The sequence below is a fragment of the Austrofundulus limnaeus genome, unplaced genomic scaffold, assembly GCF_001266775.1.
Source record: "Austrofundulus limnaeus strain Quisiro unplaced genomic scaffold, Austrofundulus_limnaeus-1.0 Scaffold294, whole genome shotgun sequence".
Lineage (NCBI taxonomy): Eukaryota > Metazoa > Chordata > Actinopteri > Cyprinodontiformes > Rivulidae > Austrofundulus > Austrofundulus limnaeus.
In genome coordinates, this window is record NW_013952696.1 from 125383 (window position 1) to 137495 (window position 12113).

At 40.0% G+C, this 12113-nt stretch overlaps 1 protein-coding gene across 2 annotated transcripts in view; it reads right to left on the reverse strand.

Annotated features, from left to right (window-relative positions):
* LOC106526794 (abl interactor 1) overlaps positions 1–11644 on the reverse strand; it is a 35568-nt gene extending 23924 nt beyond the window's left edge. Inside the window, exons 1-2 of one of the 2 annotated variants that reach the window (XM_014021478.1) lie at positions 11380–11644; positions 599–766 (exon numbers count right to left, since the gene is read on the reverse strand). In XM_014021478.1, coding sequence (XP_013876932.1) covers positions 599–766; positions 11380–11496 — 285 coding nt within the window. In that variant the 5' untranslated portion in view covers positions 11497–11644. The remainder of the gene's footprint in view (positions 1–598; positions 767–11379) is intronic. The other variant, XM_014021477.1, reaches the window with a different exon arrangement.
* Between the last annotated feature and the right edge of the window lie 469 nt (positions 11645–12113).

The following is a 12113-nucleotide window of genomic DNA, read 5'->3' on the forward strand; positions in this document are numbered from 1 at the left end:
ATCGAGGACAAGTGAATGCTTTAATAATTTCAAAAAATAATAAGTAGAGCCACTGAATGTGTTTCCAAGTTATCTTAAAACAAACAACTGATCCATTTGCCTTAAAATGATTTCTAGAAACTCAGGAAATTAGTGTGTATTAAAGGTTTCTCTGCAGGATGAATGTTCACAGTAACAGTGTGGTTTGCATTGAGGGCTCTAAGATCTAAAGCAGAAACATCAACTAGGAGACAAGAATCCACACTGAGCATTCAATCCTGCAGCACGCAGACTGTAGCAGGAAGTGAAAATGCACAACTGGGAGAGATGCATTAGGCTTTAACTTTTTTTCCTGACATGCTTGATAAAGCATACAGTTAGAAGACATTAGGAGTACTCAGGCAGGACAAGTCCATGAGAAAAGCAGATAACTGGAGAATCAGCAGTGTTAAACTATCAGAATTCTACAATAAAGATTCCTATGACACTGCTTCAGCAGAAGAAGACAAACAGCTCACAAAACACAGAAAAACAGTCCAGGACATCAACCTTGTATTTCAACTCCCAATCTGACATATTTGTGGATTTAACTCCCCTCTCCAGCTGCTGCAGAGTTTACCTGAGAAATGTGGTTGATGGAGGACTCCATGCGTCGCAGCTGAGAGGCCTGGATGTCCAGCAGCTGCAGCACATTGTTTGCTAAGGCATTGATCTGGTAGGCAACACTGGCCAAAGACTGGGTGGTGTAGGCTTTGGTCTCCTCCAGAGCTTTCTTTTTGTCTTGAGCCTGTCAGAGAGAACGAGAGAAAGACAAGACAGACAGAAAAGAAGTTAGACAAATCAAAGCGATGTAGAGCTCAGTTGAGGAAATGCTGTTCTCTTCATTTTATTCTCTTAGTAGCTGTGAAAGTCAGGTGACATTTTCCACTAAGAGAAGAATGTGACCGGACCGTTGAGTCATGGCTATTTTACAACCTCAATTCCAATCAAGTTGGGACGTTGTGTAAATCATAAATAAAAACAAAATATGATGATTTCCAAATACTTTGCAACTTATATTCAATTGAATAAACTACAAAGACAAGATATTTAATGTTAAAACAAATAAACTTTATTGCTTTTTGCAAATATTCACACATTTTGAATTTGATGCTTGCAACATGTCCTAAAAAAAGCTGGGACAGGGTCACCACTGTGCTCCTTCACCTTTAATTTTTAATGTTTGGCAACTGAGGGCATGAATTATTGAAGCTTTGTAGTAGAGCTGGGCAGTATAAGGGTTTTTACCGAAAAACATTTTTTTGTTTTCATTGTTATATGAATTTTCTGAATACTGACATACCGGTTTAAATAGTCTGATCACACTAGGAACATTACGTCATGCCCGTCAGTGAACTGTTTGGGAGACTTTTCCTCGCAGAATCGCTCAATGCACTTTAGCAAGCTAACAGAGCCTTCTTAATAATTGACAGCAGGTGGTGATGCAAATAACACAAAATGATAGACTCAACAATGATCTTTGCTCAGTCCTCCTCTTTCATGACCGTACATAAATGCGTGACTAGTACTATCTACAACCAGGCATTGAAAAGGAGGGAAACAGCGACATAGAGGTACAGTAAAAAACAGTTTGTGTTGCAGAAAGGCAGTAACTTCAGCTGACCGTGGTTTGCTGATCATTAAGCAGCATTTGAACATTTTATTATCAGCTGAGCAATGATGATAAGCGAAGGAAAGTTTTTGATTCTCTAACATGAGGACTTGGAGGGCTACATCACAACCTGGAATTTTACACCATTATTTTTAATAAGCCAGGCTAGCCGTGTGAGACAGGTGCATGCTGGGAGCAGAGAGCAGGAACACCAAGACAATTCATGTGAATGCATATGTATACCCAGTTGTGCAAACCATGTGTTTCTGCATAGCAGTGGGGTTTTATAGACATATTTGCAGATTAGAAACAACATTTGAATGATGCAGGTTCATAGACTGGCCCTGAACAATGGACAGTCAGGCTTTTTTAAATCTAAAATTGTACATGAAATGTATAAAATAACCACTAGATGAATTAACCAAAATCTTACAAACCACTAAAGAGAATAAAATATAACTGCCTGCAGTATTTTGAATATTTAATCTGTAAGGTAGCAGTAGGCACAGCATTAGCTTCTGGCCAGGGACCCCCCTTGCAAAGCCCCAAGCAATGCTACAAACTATGTAAAAAAACATACTTTTAGAATGTTTTTCTCACTTTTATTTACTATTCAATAATTATTACATTATTTGTTTAAAATAAGAATGTTATTAACAAGGTTGCACATAAAATTTTTGGTCTGGTTCTCAGGGGAGAACCTAGGGTTGTTACTTGGTGCTCACTCATATTTTCCTTCACTCATTGAACACATTTATCTAGAGGGGCGTCAGGACATCTAACGTCCCCCTGTTCTGTTTTATGACTCCTATCAGCTGCAACGTCTCAGGACATCATGCCAAATCAGTCCAACAAGATTTTAATTTATTCTTTTACTCTGCATAAATTTTGTAAACTACCTAAGTGGCCGAGGGGCTGGGTGTATGTCATATAAACATCACAAACTGAACATTTCATGGTTAATGTCTTTTAGACTAACATGTCCCTCATATGGACAGGTCCTGTTTGGTTTTCTGGATCTTTGGCCTTAGTTAAACCAGCTTTCCACACTCCAGACCAAGCAGCAAATATCTGTCTTTTGCACAGAGCAAAATAACTTAAAACATACAAATATTTTATTTGTTAGACTGATTTCTTTTTTAAAAGACTATTTTATTCAAAAATATTATATTATTTAGATGTTTCAGCTCATGTAATTATTTATTCTTCATATTTGATCGTTTAATAAATTACATTTATCCCAGAAAAGCTGTATCACAGTATGGCCCTAAATATATACAAGTTTAGCAAATCAAGAACTTTATTTTTTGATAAAATTGTGAATGAAATTTGTGGATCTTTATGATAAATTTAAATAAGATTTAAAACTCTTTCACYTAGAGAACATGGCAAGTTGTTTTTATTTTTTTTAATATATATAATTTTTGATGGGGGTGTTAAACAGAGAATCATCTTTATTATGGGGCAAACAAATGTTCTGTTATTTAATGTGGTTTGTTTAGAAAAACTCAGTGAATCTCACAGACAGCCTGCGCGCGCAGCGACGCGCTCATACAGCAGTCTCTCAGGAGGAGAGTTTAGTCACTCACACAGAGTTGGACAGATCTGTTCAATAACAACATTCAGAACATATATTTAATATAGCTAAAGGTTTTACAGACCAAAGTCTCTGGTAGTTCAGGAGCAAAGTGCAGGAGGAGCGGAGGAGATGTGACTGATCGCTGCAGCAGCTCGAGTCGAGCCGGTCCGCTGCTTCAACCGAAAATGCTCTCACTGAAAGTCCCGCCCTGCTCTGCTCTGATTGGACAAAACAGCTCTGGACTTCGTTTTGATTTGTTGAAGGCAGTGTTCACTTAATCCTTATTTCAGGGTCCCACTCTGGCGCACCGAACAACAATCCATTCACACCAGTGCAGCTGGATTCTTTTTTTTTTTTTTTAAGAAATCAGGTCGCGTTTGCGACCAAACTGGTCACACTCTAGAGCCCTGCTAACTGTTGTTTTGACAGACAATCAGGTACAATCTTAGGTACGCAAGGGAGCTTTATGACGTCCCATCTGGTGCGCTTTTTCCTTTTTTGACCACGCAAGCGCACCTGTGCACTGCTTATGTGCACCTCTGGTTATTAAGATTTTAAACACTATTACATTCCCACTGAAAAAACAACTTTTCAACAAATTGTTGACACAACAATATTACCAACAATACTAACATTGTTGACACAACATTACCAACAATACTAACAACAAGAACAACAACAACAATAATGCATTAGTCTTATAACACTTTGAGACCCTCAAGACGCTTTACAATTTCATGCATCATTCATTCACACACACACACACACATTCATACACCAATGATGGTAAACTAGCCTCTGCTTCCCTGGGGCACACTGACAGAGGCAGGGCTGCCATACTGCGCCATCGGCCGCTCTGACCACCATCAGCAGGCAAAGCAGGTAAAGTGTCTTGCCCGAAGTCACAATGACAGAGACAGCTGGAATGAGGGATTGAACCAGCAACCCACTGGAGTCGTAACCACTAACCACTCTGCCACAGCCACCCCAATAACAGAACAAAAGAAACCAAACTAGGAATGCAAATAATAATTTGACTTATGATTAACTGTCGAGTAATGGTTTATTGTGTTGAAGTTCTTTCCATTTGATTAATTGATAAAGACCGTTTAAACATTATTTCAGCTGCCATCAAGAAGAGGGCACCGCTGCTGTCAGCTTGGCCTTACTCAACCCTGGCCCTGTTTGCACTGAACAGAGCGGCCTCCCCTGGGGTGGCCACACAGCGCGGGGCACTTCATCGTGAACCGATCCGGCTGCGCACAGTCCAACCACTCCCAGGGCTCGGTAGGGACAGACTGAAGTCAGGCGCCTTGGTGCTGTGGAGGTCAGCGCACGTTGCAGCCTTGAGATTTCCATGTCACCGGCACTGTGGCGCGGGAGTATCCAGACTGCTAGTTGCTAACAAGAACGCCATGTTGGGAGGGCGGAGTTAACATAAACAAAAGGTAGGGAGGGGGATGTCAGTAGCAACTTATGCCTAACAGTAGGTTCTGAAGAGAGCTAAAGAACAGGCAGAACTGAAAAGGTGAAATTTCATTATCTGAGATTCATTTTATGAATTAAATCAAATGAACATGTTTAGTATGGCCCACAGATGGATCCTAACTTGTTTTAGGATCTCCATAATAGGTCACCTTTAAGACAAGAGAGCAGGACGACCGAAAACGGTAACTGTAGCTAACGTTAGCTTCTTCTTGAGTTTAACTCATGTAAATAAACTAAACAAAATGTTACAGTCACTACAAATGATTCACGTGAGGTTTCTCTTATCTGCGTGACGTAACCCCTCGGCCAGTGAACCAATCAAAAGAACAGTAGCTGATGTCAAATCAGGCCAAGCATGCGCTATGATGCAATTTACTTGGCATCTGAAAATACATTTCCTCAAAGGTATTTTTAATCTGAAAAGAGCTTCACTGAGTGAGAACTAATGTTGAGAGCTCAGCAGACAATTAGGTTCCACTTTCACTTTGACCCGGGAGCCCGCAGGAGTCATGGAAGGGGGGGGGGGGGGGGGGGGGGGCTTTGCCATGAGGAAGTTCGGCTCAGGGAAAATGTATTTTATTTTTGGCCCTCTCAGGGAAAATGTTTGGGCACCCCTGATTTAAACTAAGATAAAAGCATATCAAGAAATAAACGTGTTTCAGCTCAAGCTGTCAATCTGTTGCTGTGCTTTTATTTTTATCTGACAAACTTACAGTAAGTCTTGTTTTTAATCACACAACTTACACACTGTTTAATAAAACCCTGCCAGGTCACCATGATTAGTCAGCACAAATAACATTAGCCAAAATATACCTCCTCCTTGTACATCTGGAACATGACAGATTATCACAGATTTAGGTAACTGTATTTTTGCAAAGGAAACGTGAACGATACCTGTTGACTCCGGACACGTTAGGTACATGCAGCCGCTGTTTTTGTTCCGTGCAGAAACATCAAGGATGTGAAGTGTACTGCGCGTTGTCGTCTTTTCTGTTTATTTTTAATTGCTTTATATAATGTCATTTTTTGGGTGCTTCGTTTCGGCACACTCTTCGTCTTCTTCTAAAGCTAAATATAGTACTTAGCAAGCAAACACGCATGACGCATCGACAAACTGTTAGCGAAAGCGCTAACATCATAGCATTGTGTGTAACACAAATAATTCCAGGCGGACGAAAGTGGCTGATTATAACAGTATGCATTTTTTACGAAGCTTCGAGGCAGATAAATTTGCCTTGAGGATTTTTTTGTAATTGAATTACTCAAATTATTCGAGGAATCGTTTCAGCCCAACAAAAGATCTCCATAATATACACTGATAAAAAAGTGGCAGCAACTTGTTTCTTTGTGACATTAAAAGAAAAGCACAACTTATGTTGAAAGTAAAAGCCTAGTTTTAGTCTGAGCCTCTTCACCCGTTTCTCCACATGGGGCTTAAAGGGCTCGACACACAGGAGGCGACGTCGCTCGCTCTCCATTCATTTCCTATGGAGCCTGTGCGGTGAGGCGACAATCGCTTGCCCTCCTCCAGCTAAGTGACCGGCGAAAATAGTGCATGTGAAATTTTGCGCTCGTACACGTAGACGTACACACGTGAGATTGCGACGCGACTTATGAAAGTTGAAAAATGTTCAACTTTTGTCACTGTCACTTAGCGTACAACCAATCAGTGAGGATTTCATTGGCTGACCAATGAGAGGAGAGTATGCTACACTGCAGTTAGCTAACACTTTCACCAAGGGATTACTAAAAAAGGCAGCTTTGTGGGAATTTGTTGGCACCAGGGTGAAGTTTATGGTAAGTTTTTCCTCATAAAATTGTATCTTGATGTGCGTTTGTTTTTCAATATCATTAGCATCGCAAGATTTGTTTAGGTTACATGTCTGTAATGCACACCCGCCTTCAGAGTCAAGAACCAATCAAATTTTGTGAAGACAAGCGACCTGAGAGCGCGATTCGCAACGCTGCAATCGCTATCGCGTCCTGTATGTCGGGTTTCACCCTGGCTGCGATGACAGCCGTTAATCGCTGTAGTTTGTCGCTCCCCGTGCGTCGAGCCCTTAAAAGCTAAAACAATCTCACCATAATTTAATTTAGACAAACCATGTTGTAGGGTGTATTCACACCAGCCCTGTTTAGTCCGTTTTAATCAAACTCTAGTTTATTTGCCTGGAAAGTCCGGTTCGTTTGGGGAGGTGAATGTGTAATCGAACTCTGATTCAGACCAAAAAAAACAAACTCTTGTCCGCGTACTTGCACTCCAAAGCACGACTATAACTCAGCCTTAAAGCAGGCTCTGACATGTTTAAAAATAAAAAAACGTGAAACTGAGTTTTTGAAAAAATTAAAATTTGATTAATAACTTGATTCCCTAAATCAAACCTCTCTTAAAAAGCATTTCAGTATATTTTAACTCATATTTTGAAATAATGATAGAAAAACAAAAATTTATAGATTCAATTTTTGTCTTTCTTATTTTCCCTCCAGACAGGCTGCAGCAATCAGCTCCAGAGAGGAGAGGAGGAAGAGGTAAGGAGACAAGACCAACTCTACTATCACCTGCCAACCTGCTTTTTCTCTTGTCTCTTTTCGGTCTATTTGTATTCGTAATTTTGTCAAGTTAAAAAAGCCTTGGTTAAATAATAATGGCATAAAATAAAATATCTTACTGTAATTTATTGTTGGCTCTAAGAGGAATACAAAAAGCTTAAAAATACAACAAAAACAAGCTAAAACAGCCCAAATAAGTCTGTTTGAGTGTCTCTGGACACTGCCAGTTCCAAGCTTGGATCAAGGAGGGTTTAATGTAGAGCGGTTCCTCCACACATAACAGCAGTTTGTTTGTACCATGGATAGAGGATCGTATAAACTTTGATGTAGTAAAGATGGACTGTTCTAGATTATAGTGTTCTAGTTAATTTCCATTTTCAGTGCCTAAATGTAAATAAATTTAAACTGCACAGGAAAAGAAAATTAATTAATTAATTAATTTTTGCCATAATTGTCCAACCCTACCACACACAGCACTGTATTAGATCTCTCTACAACGCTAAAGGATTTTAAATCAATTCAGAGACTAATCTGTGCTTTAAATCAAACTCGTTCACTGATGGGACACACATCAGAGGCAGTGAGGGTTTAGTGCCTTGCCCAGGACACTTCGACACATGTGAGCGAACAGCAGTGGAATCAAACCACCAACTCTCGCATTAGAGAAACAACTCCCCTCACCACTCAACCACAGCCACCCCATAAATATTCATCAATCCATTTTCCTGTCCCGCTTTTCCTTTCCGGGTCACAGCGGTCACTGTGCAAAAAGCAGGGCACACCTTGGACAGGTCTCGAGTCCATCACAGGGACATAAAGACAAACCATTTATACTCTCTCTCACACCTAGGTTCTCATGAACCTAAAACGCATGTTTTTGGTCTGTGGGACAAAACCAGAGTAAAGGGCTCGACACACGGGAGGTGACGTCGCTCGCTCTCCATTCGTTTCCTATGGAGCCTGTGCGGTGAGGCGACGATCGCTTGCCTTCCTCCAGCTAAGTGACCGGCGAAAATAGTGCATGTGAAAATTTCGCGCTAGTACACGTAGACGTGCACACGCGAGCTTGCGACGCGGCATATGAAAGTTGAAAAATGTTCAACTTTTGTCACTGTCACTTAGCGTACAACCAATCAGCGAGGGTTTCATTGACTGACCAATGAGAGGAGAGTATGCTACACTGCAGTTAGCTAACACTTTCACCAAGTGATTGCTAAAAAGCTTTGTGGGGATTTGTTGGCACCAGGGTGAAGTTTATGGTAAGTTTTTCCTCATAAAACTGTATCTTGATGTGTGTTTGTTTTTCCAGTATCATTAGCATCGCAAGATTTGTTTAGTTTACACGTCCGTAATGCACACCCGCCTTCAGAGTCAAGAACCAATCAAATTTTGTGAAGACAAGCGACCTGAGAGCGCGATTCGCAACGCTGCGATCGCTATCGCGTCCCGTGTGTCGGGTTTCACCCTGGCTGCGATGACAGCCGTTAATCGCTGTAGTTTGTCGCTGCCCGTGCGTCGAGCCCTTTATCGTCCGATTTTCATTTCTCACTTTTTTAGCTTTGTGTTTCTGTTTCAGGAGGGAATATAATTGGTTGAGTGTATCTGTTTGATCATGATAGTGATGCTGTGCAGCCAGGAATAACTGAAGTAGAGCGCCATCACAGTGGTCTGGTTGTGTTTTTATCGTACTGAAAAAAGACAAGTGTATATATTGTAAGTGAGTAAATATTGGTTATCGGCCACAACACCAAAAATATCTGATATTGATAACGGCTGAAATTTTCATATCAGTGCATTCCTAGTTAGAGATGGGTACCGAATTCAATACTTTTTTAAGTACAGACCAAATTCTGTCGGTACTACCGAGAACCTATTCACGTAACATCAAACGGTACCATGTTTCGGTACCTAAACGCATTATTGCGACCGGTTTGGCGTAAGAGTGGTGAGTTTTCCATGCTCGTCCTGAACGCAGCATCACGCAAGAGCGTAATGACGTCAGCAGCCGCTGGTTAGGGTTGGGTAATATTGGCAAAAAAATAAATCACGATTAATTGTGGTATTTAGCCGATAAGGATTAATTTGACGATTAATCCCCTGGAGTCCCTGGACACCCTTATGTCCTGGTCACATGACCAATTTAGTGGGAAAGATTTGCTCTTCATAAAAATCTGTTCCAAATTGTGTCAAAATCACAGACTTCAGGCTACACATCAAAATTTAAATTGTGTTGATAAATAAATTACAGAATTTTTTTTAATGTTCGTCATATTTGAAGCTGAGAGGAGCACCGAGCGGACTCTACCTGTTGGCATTAATCGTATTAATTGTCAAGTGCCAAAAATTAATCGATTAATGTTTTTGTGACGATTAATCACACACGATACGATTATGCCCAACCCTACCGCTGGTTCAGTAAACAGAGGCAGAGCTCGGTCTGAATGTAGCATGAGAGCCTCGCAATTCCTGGAGTAAAACTCGCCGAACCGATCGCCTCTGAATTATCTGGTGGATTAATTATCTTGTGAGCACAACGTTCGCTTGCTCAAAGTAAATAAAGTACCGCCACTTTCTTTATTTTATCCACCATTAAACAGAGACCAGCAGAGGAAAACAATAGAGGCGTTTCCCGACAGTCCGAACACGTCTGACCTGAAGGAGCACAAGCAGCTAACTTGAAGCGTTGGGCATGTTTTGGATGCTCAAAACGTAGCTTGAACACCTTTTATTTATTTTAACTCCATCCTGTTTTTGCTTATTTGATTTAAATTAAACTTATTTGCCTTCCGTAGACCTCCATCACGCAATTTTTCTAGTGGGGAAATAACATCAATAGAAACATGTGGAGCTGGATTTTAATTTGTGCAATAAGACAAAACAGTCTTGTTTTTTTCGTGAGTTTTCACTTTAAGAAATAAGTTACACAACTGATGTTACAATACAAAGAGTTGGATGTCGTCTTGATATTTGTTAATTTTATATATTGAGAAATATGTTAAATAAAAAAAAATTTATTATTAAAAAAACAACACACACAAAGTACCGAAAGTTGGTACCGTTAAGTACCGGTACCGATTCCCAGGTACCAGATATTGGTACTGGATCGATTCAAGCGTCAAAGGTACCCATCCCTATTCCTAGTTGTAAATATGTTTACAACATATATTGTGTAATACTGTTAAGCAGAAGTACAAATTAATTCATTTTTTTTATATAAGGCACTAAATGTCTATATAATTCACATTGTTTATTTTAAAATTAAGACTTCAACATTTAACATTGTCTGAATTTAACCAATAATGACTTTAATTTGTCAAAAACAAAAACAAAGTTTTCAGCTGGTTAAATGACTTGTTTCTACTGCAGAACTGTTTACAGTTTGATCTTTATATAGCTTATATAGTAAGTAATGTATTAGACTGATTCAATCTGTCCGTATGAAATGTGTACATTCATAGCAAAAATAATAATAATGTAATAAATGTTTTATAGATATTTCATCTATGGAAACGTACACACACGTAAAATTACCACTAAGTGTTACACTTCACACATGAATTCCGACCTTAGCAGAAATATGCTACATTTTTTTATTTAATTAAATATGGCTAAACTGGTCCACTTGAGAAATTCTACAGGATAAGCAGCTCCTTACCAAGAAGAAAACCAATTTAAATCGTTATTTGTTCAATTTATAGGATAATTATATTTTAAACGCAGATTAAATCGCAATGGCTGTTATAGCGTAGCTACAAATGTTGTGTAATTCATGTAGAAACAGTTTCAAATGTACAACGTGACGGTAAAATGAGGTCGGTGTTATTTTGTTGAAGGTATCCATCGTTGGATCGTCAGTCATAATAACGACACACCCTCTGAAAGCCCCCAGCAGCGCTCAGCTCGGAGCTTACCGCGACACCGAGCCGAGAAAAGAACGACGCCCGGGCGGCTCGACGCTGAGACACAAGGCCGATTCTTCAGGCTTAGCGGTTTGAAAGTCGCTTTCGCTGCGACCAGCATTTCCTGACCCTGTGGTTTCTCTCTCGCTTCAACTACAACACCGCAGACACGACAGGGCGGATAAAAGATATATTTTTTTCGGTTACAGCGGCCTTTAAAACGCGCCTCTTACCTGAACATAATTATTTTCACAGTACTCCGCCACACGAGACAGGTTCTGGTAGCTTTCCACGAGCGCTCTTTTACCGGCCGGGATTTCCTCCTCTAAAAGCATTTGTAGCTCTGCCATCTTACATCCCTTCGCATTCTCTCCCGTCTGCCTGGTTTCAGAGAGGCGAGGCGGTGATGCTGTGTCGCTGTGCTGCTGAGAAAGGGGCTCCCCCGCCTGGCATTGTGGCTCCGCTGGCCTCAGATTCACAAGAGCACGTAACCAGCCGGAGTTACGTCGTAAACGGCGAGCGCTGATTGGTTGACAGGTCGGAGAAGGGCGGAGTCAACCAATCAATCTCACTGAGATGGTGCACGTAAATAACAAGTAATTAACTGAGAGTATAACAAAGTAAATATTACTCTTTTGCTAATGTCAGACGAATATTTTATGAATAAATTATTCTTATCAAAAATATGGTTCAGTCAGTCATTACTTTGTTTTTTTTCACTATGTTGTTTGATCATATTAATCTGTTTCATTTTTATTCTGTTTAACTAAGGTGTTATCTCCATTCTATGGAAGCCCATTTACGCCACCCTGATAAAAAAAAATAAAACTTGTATCTCATAATTATGACTTAGCTATCTCATAATTATGACTTAGCTATCTCAGAGATAGCTAAGTCATAATTATGAGATACTATCTCATAATTATGACTTAGCTATCTCATAATTATGACTTAGCTATCTCATAAT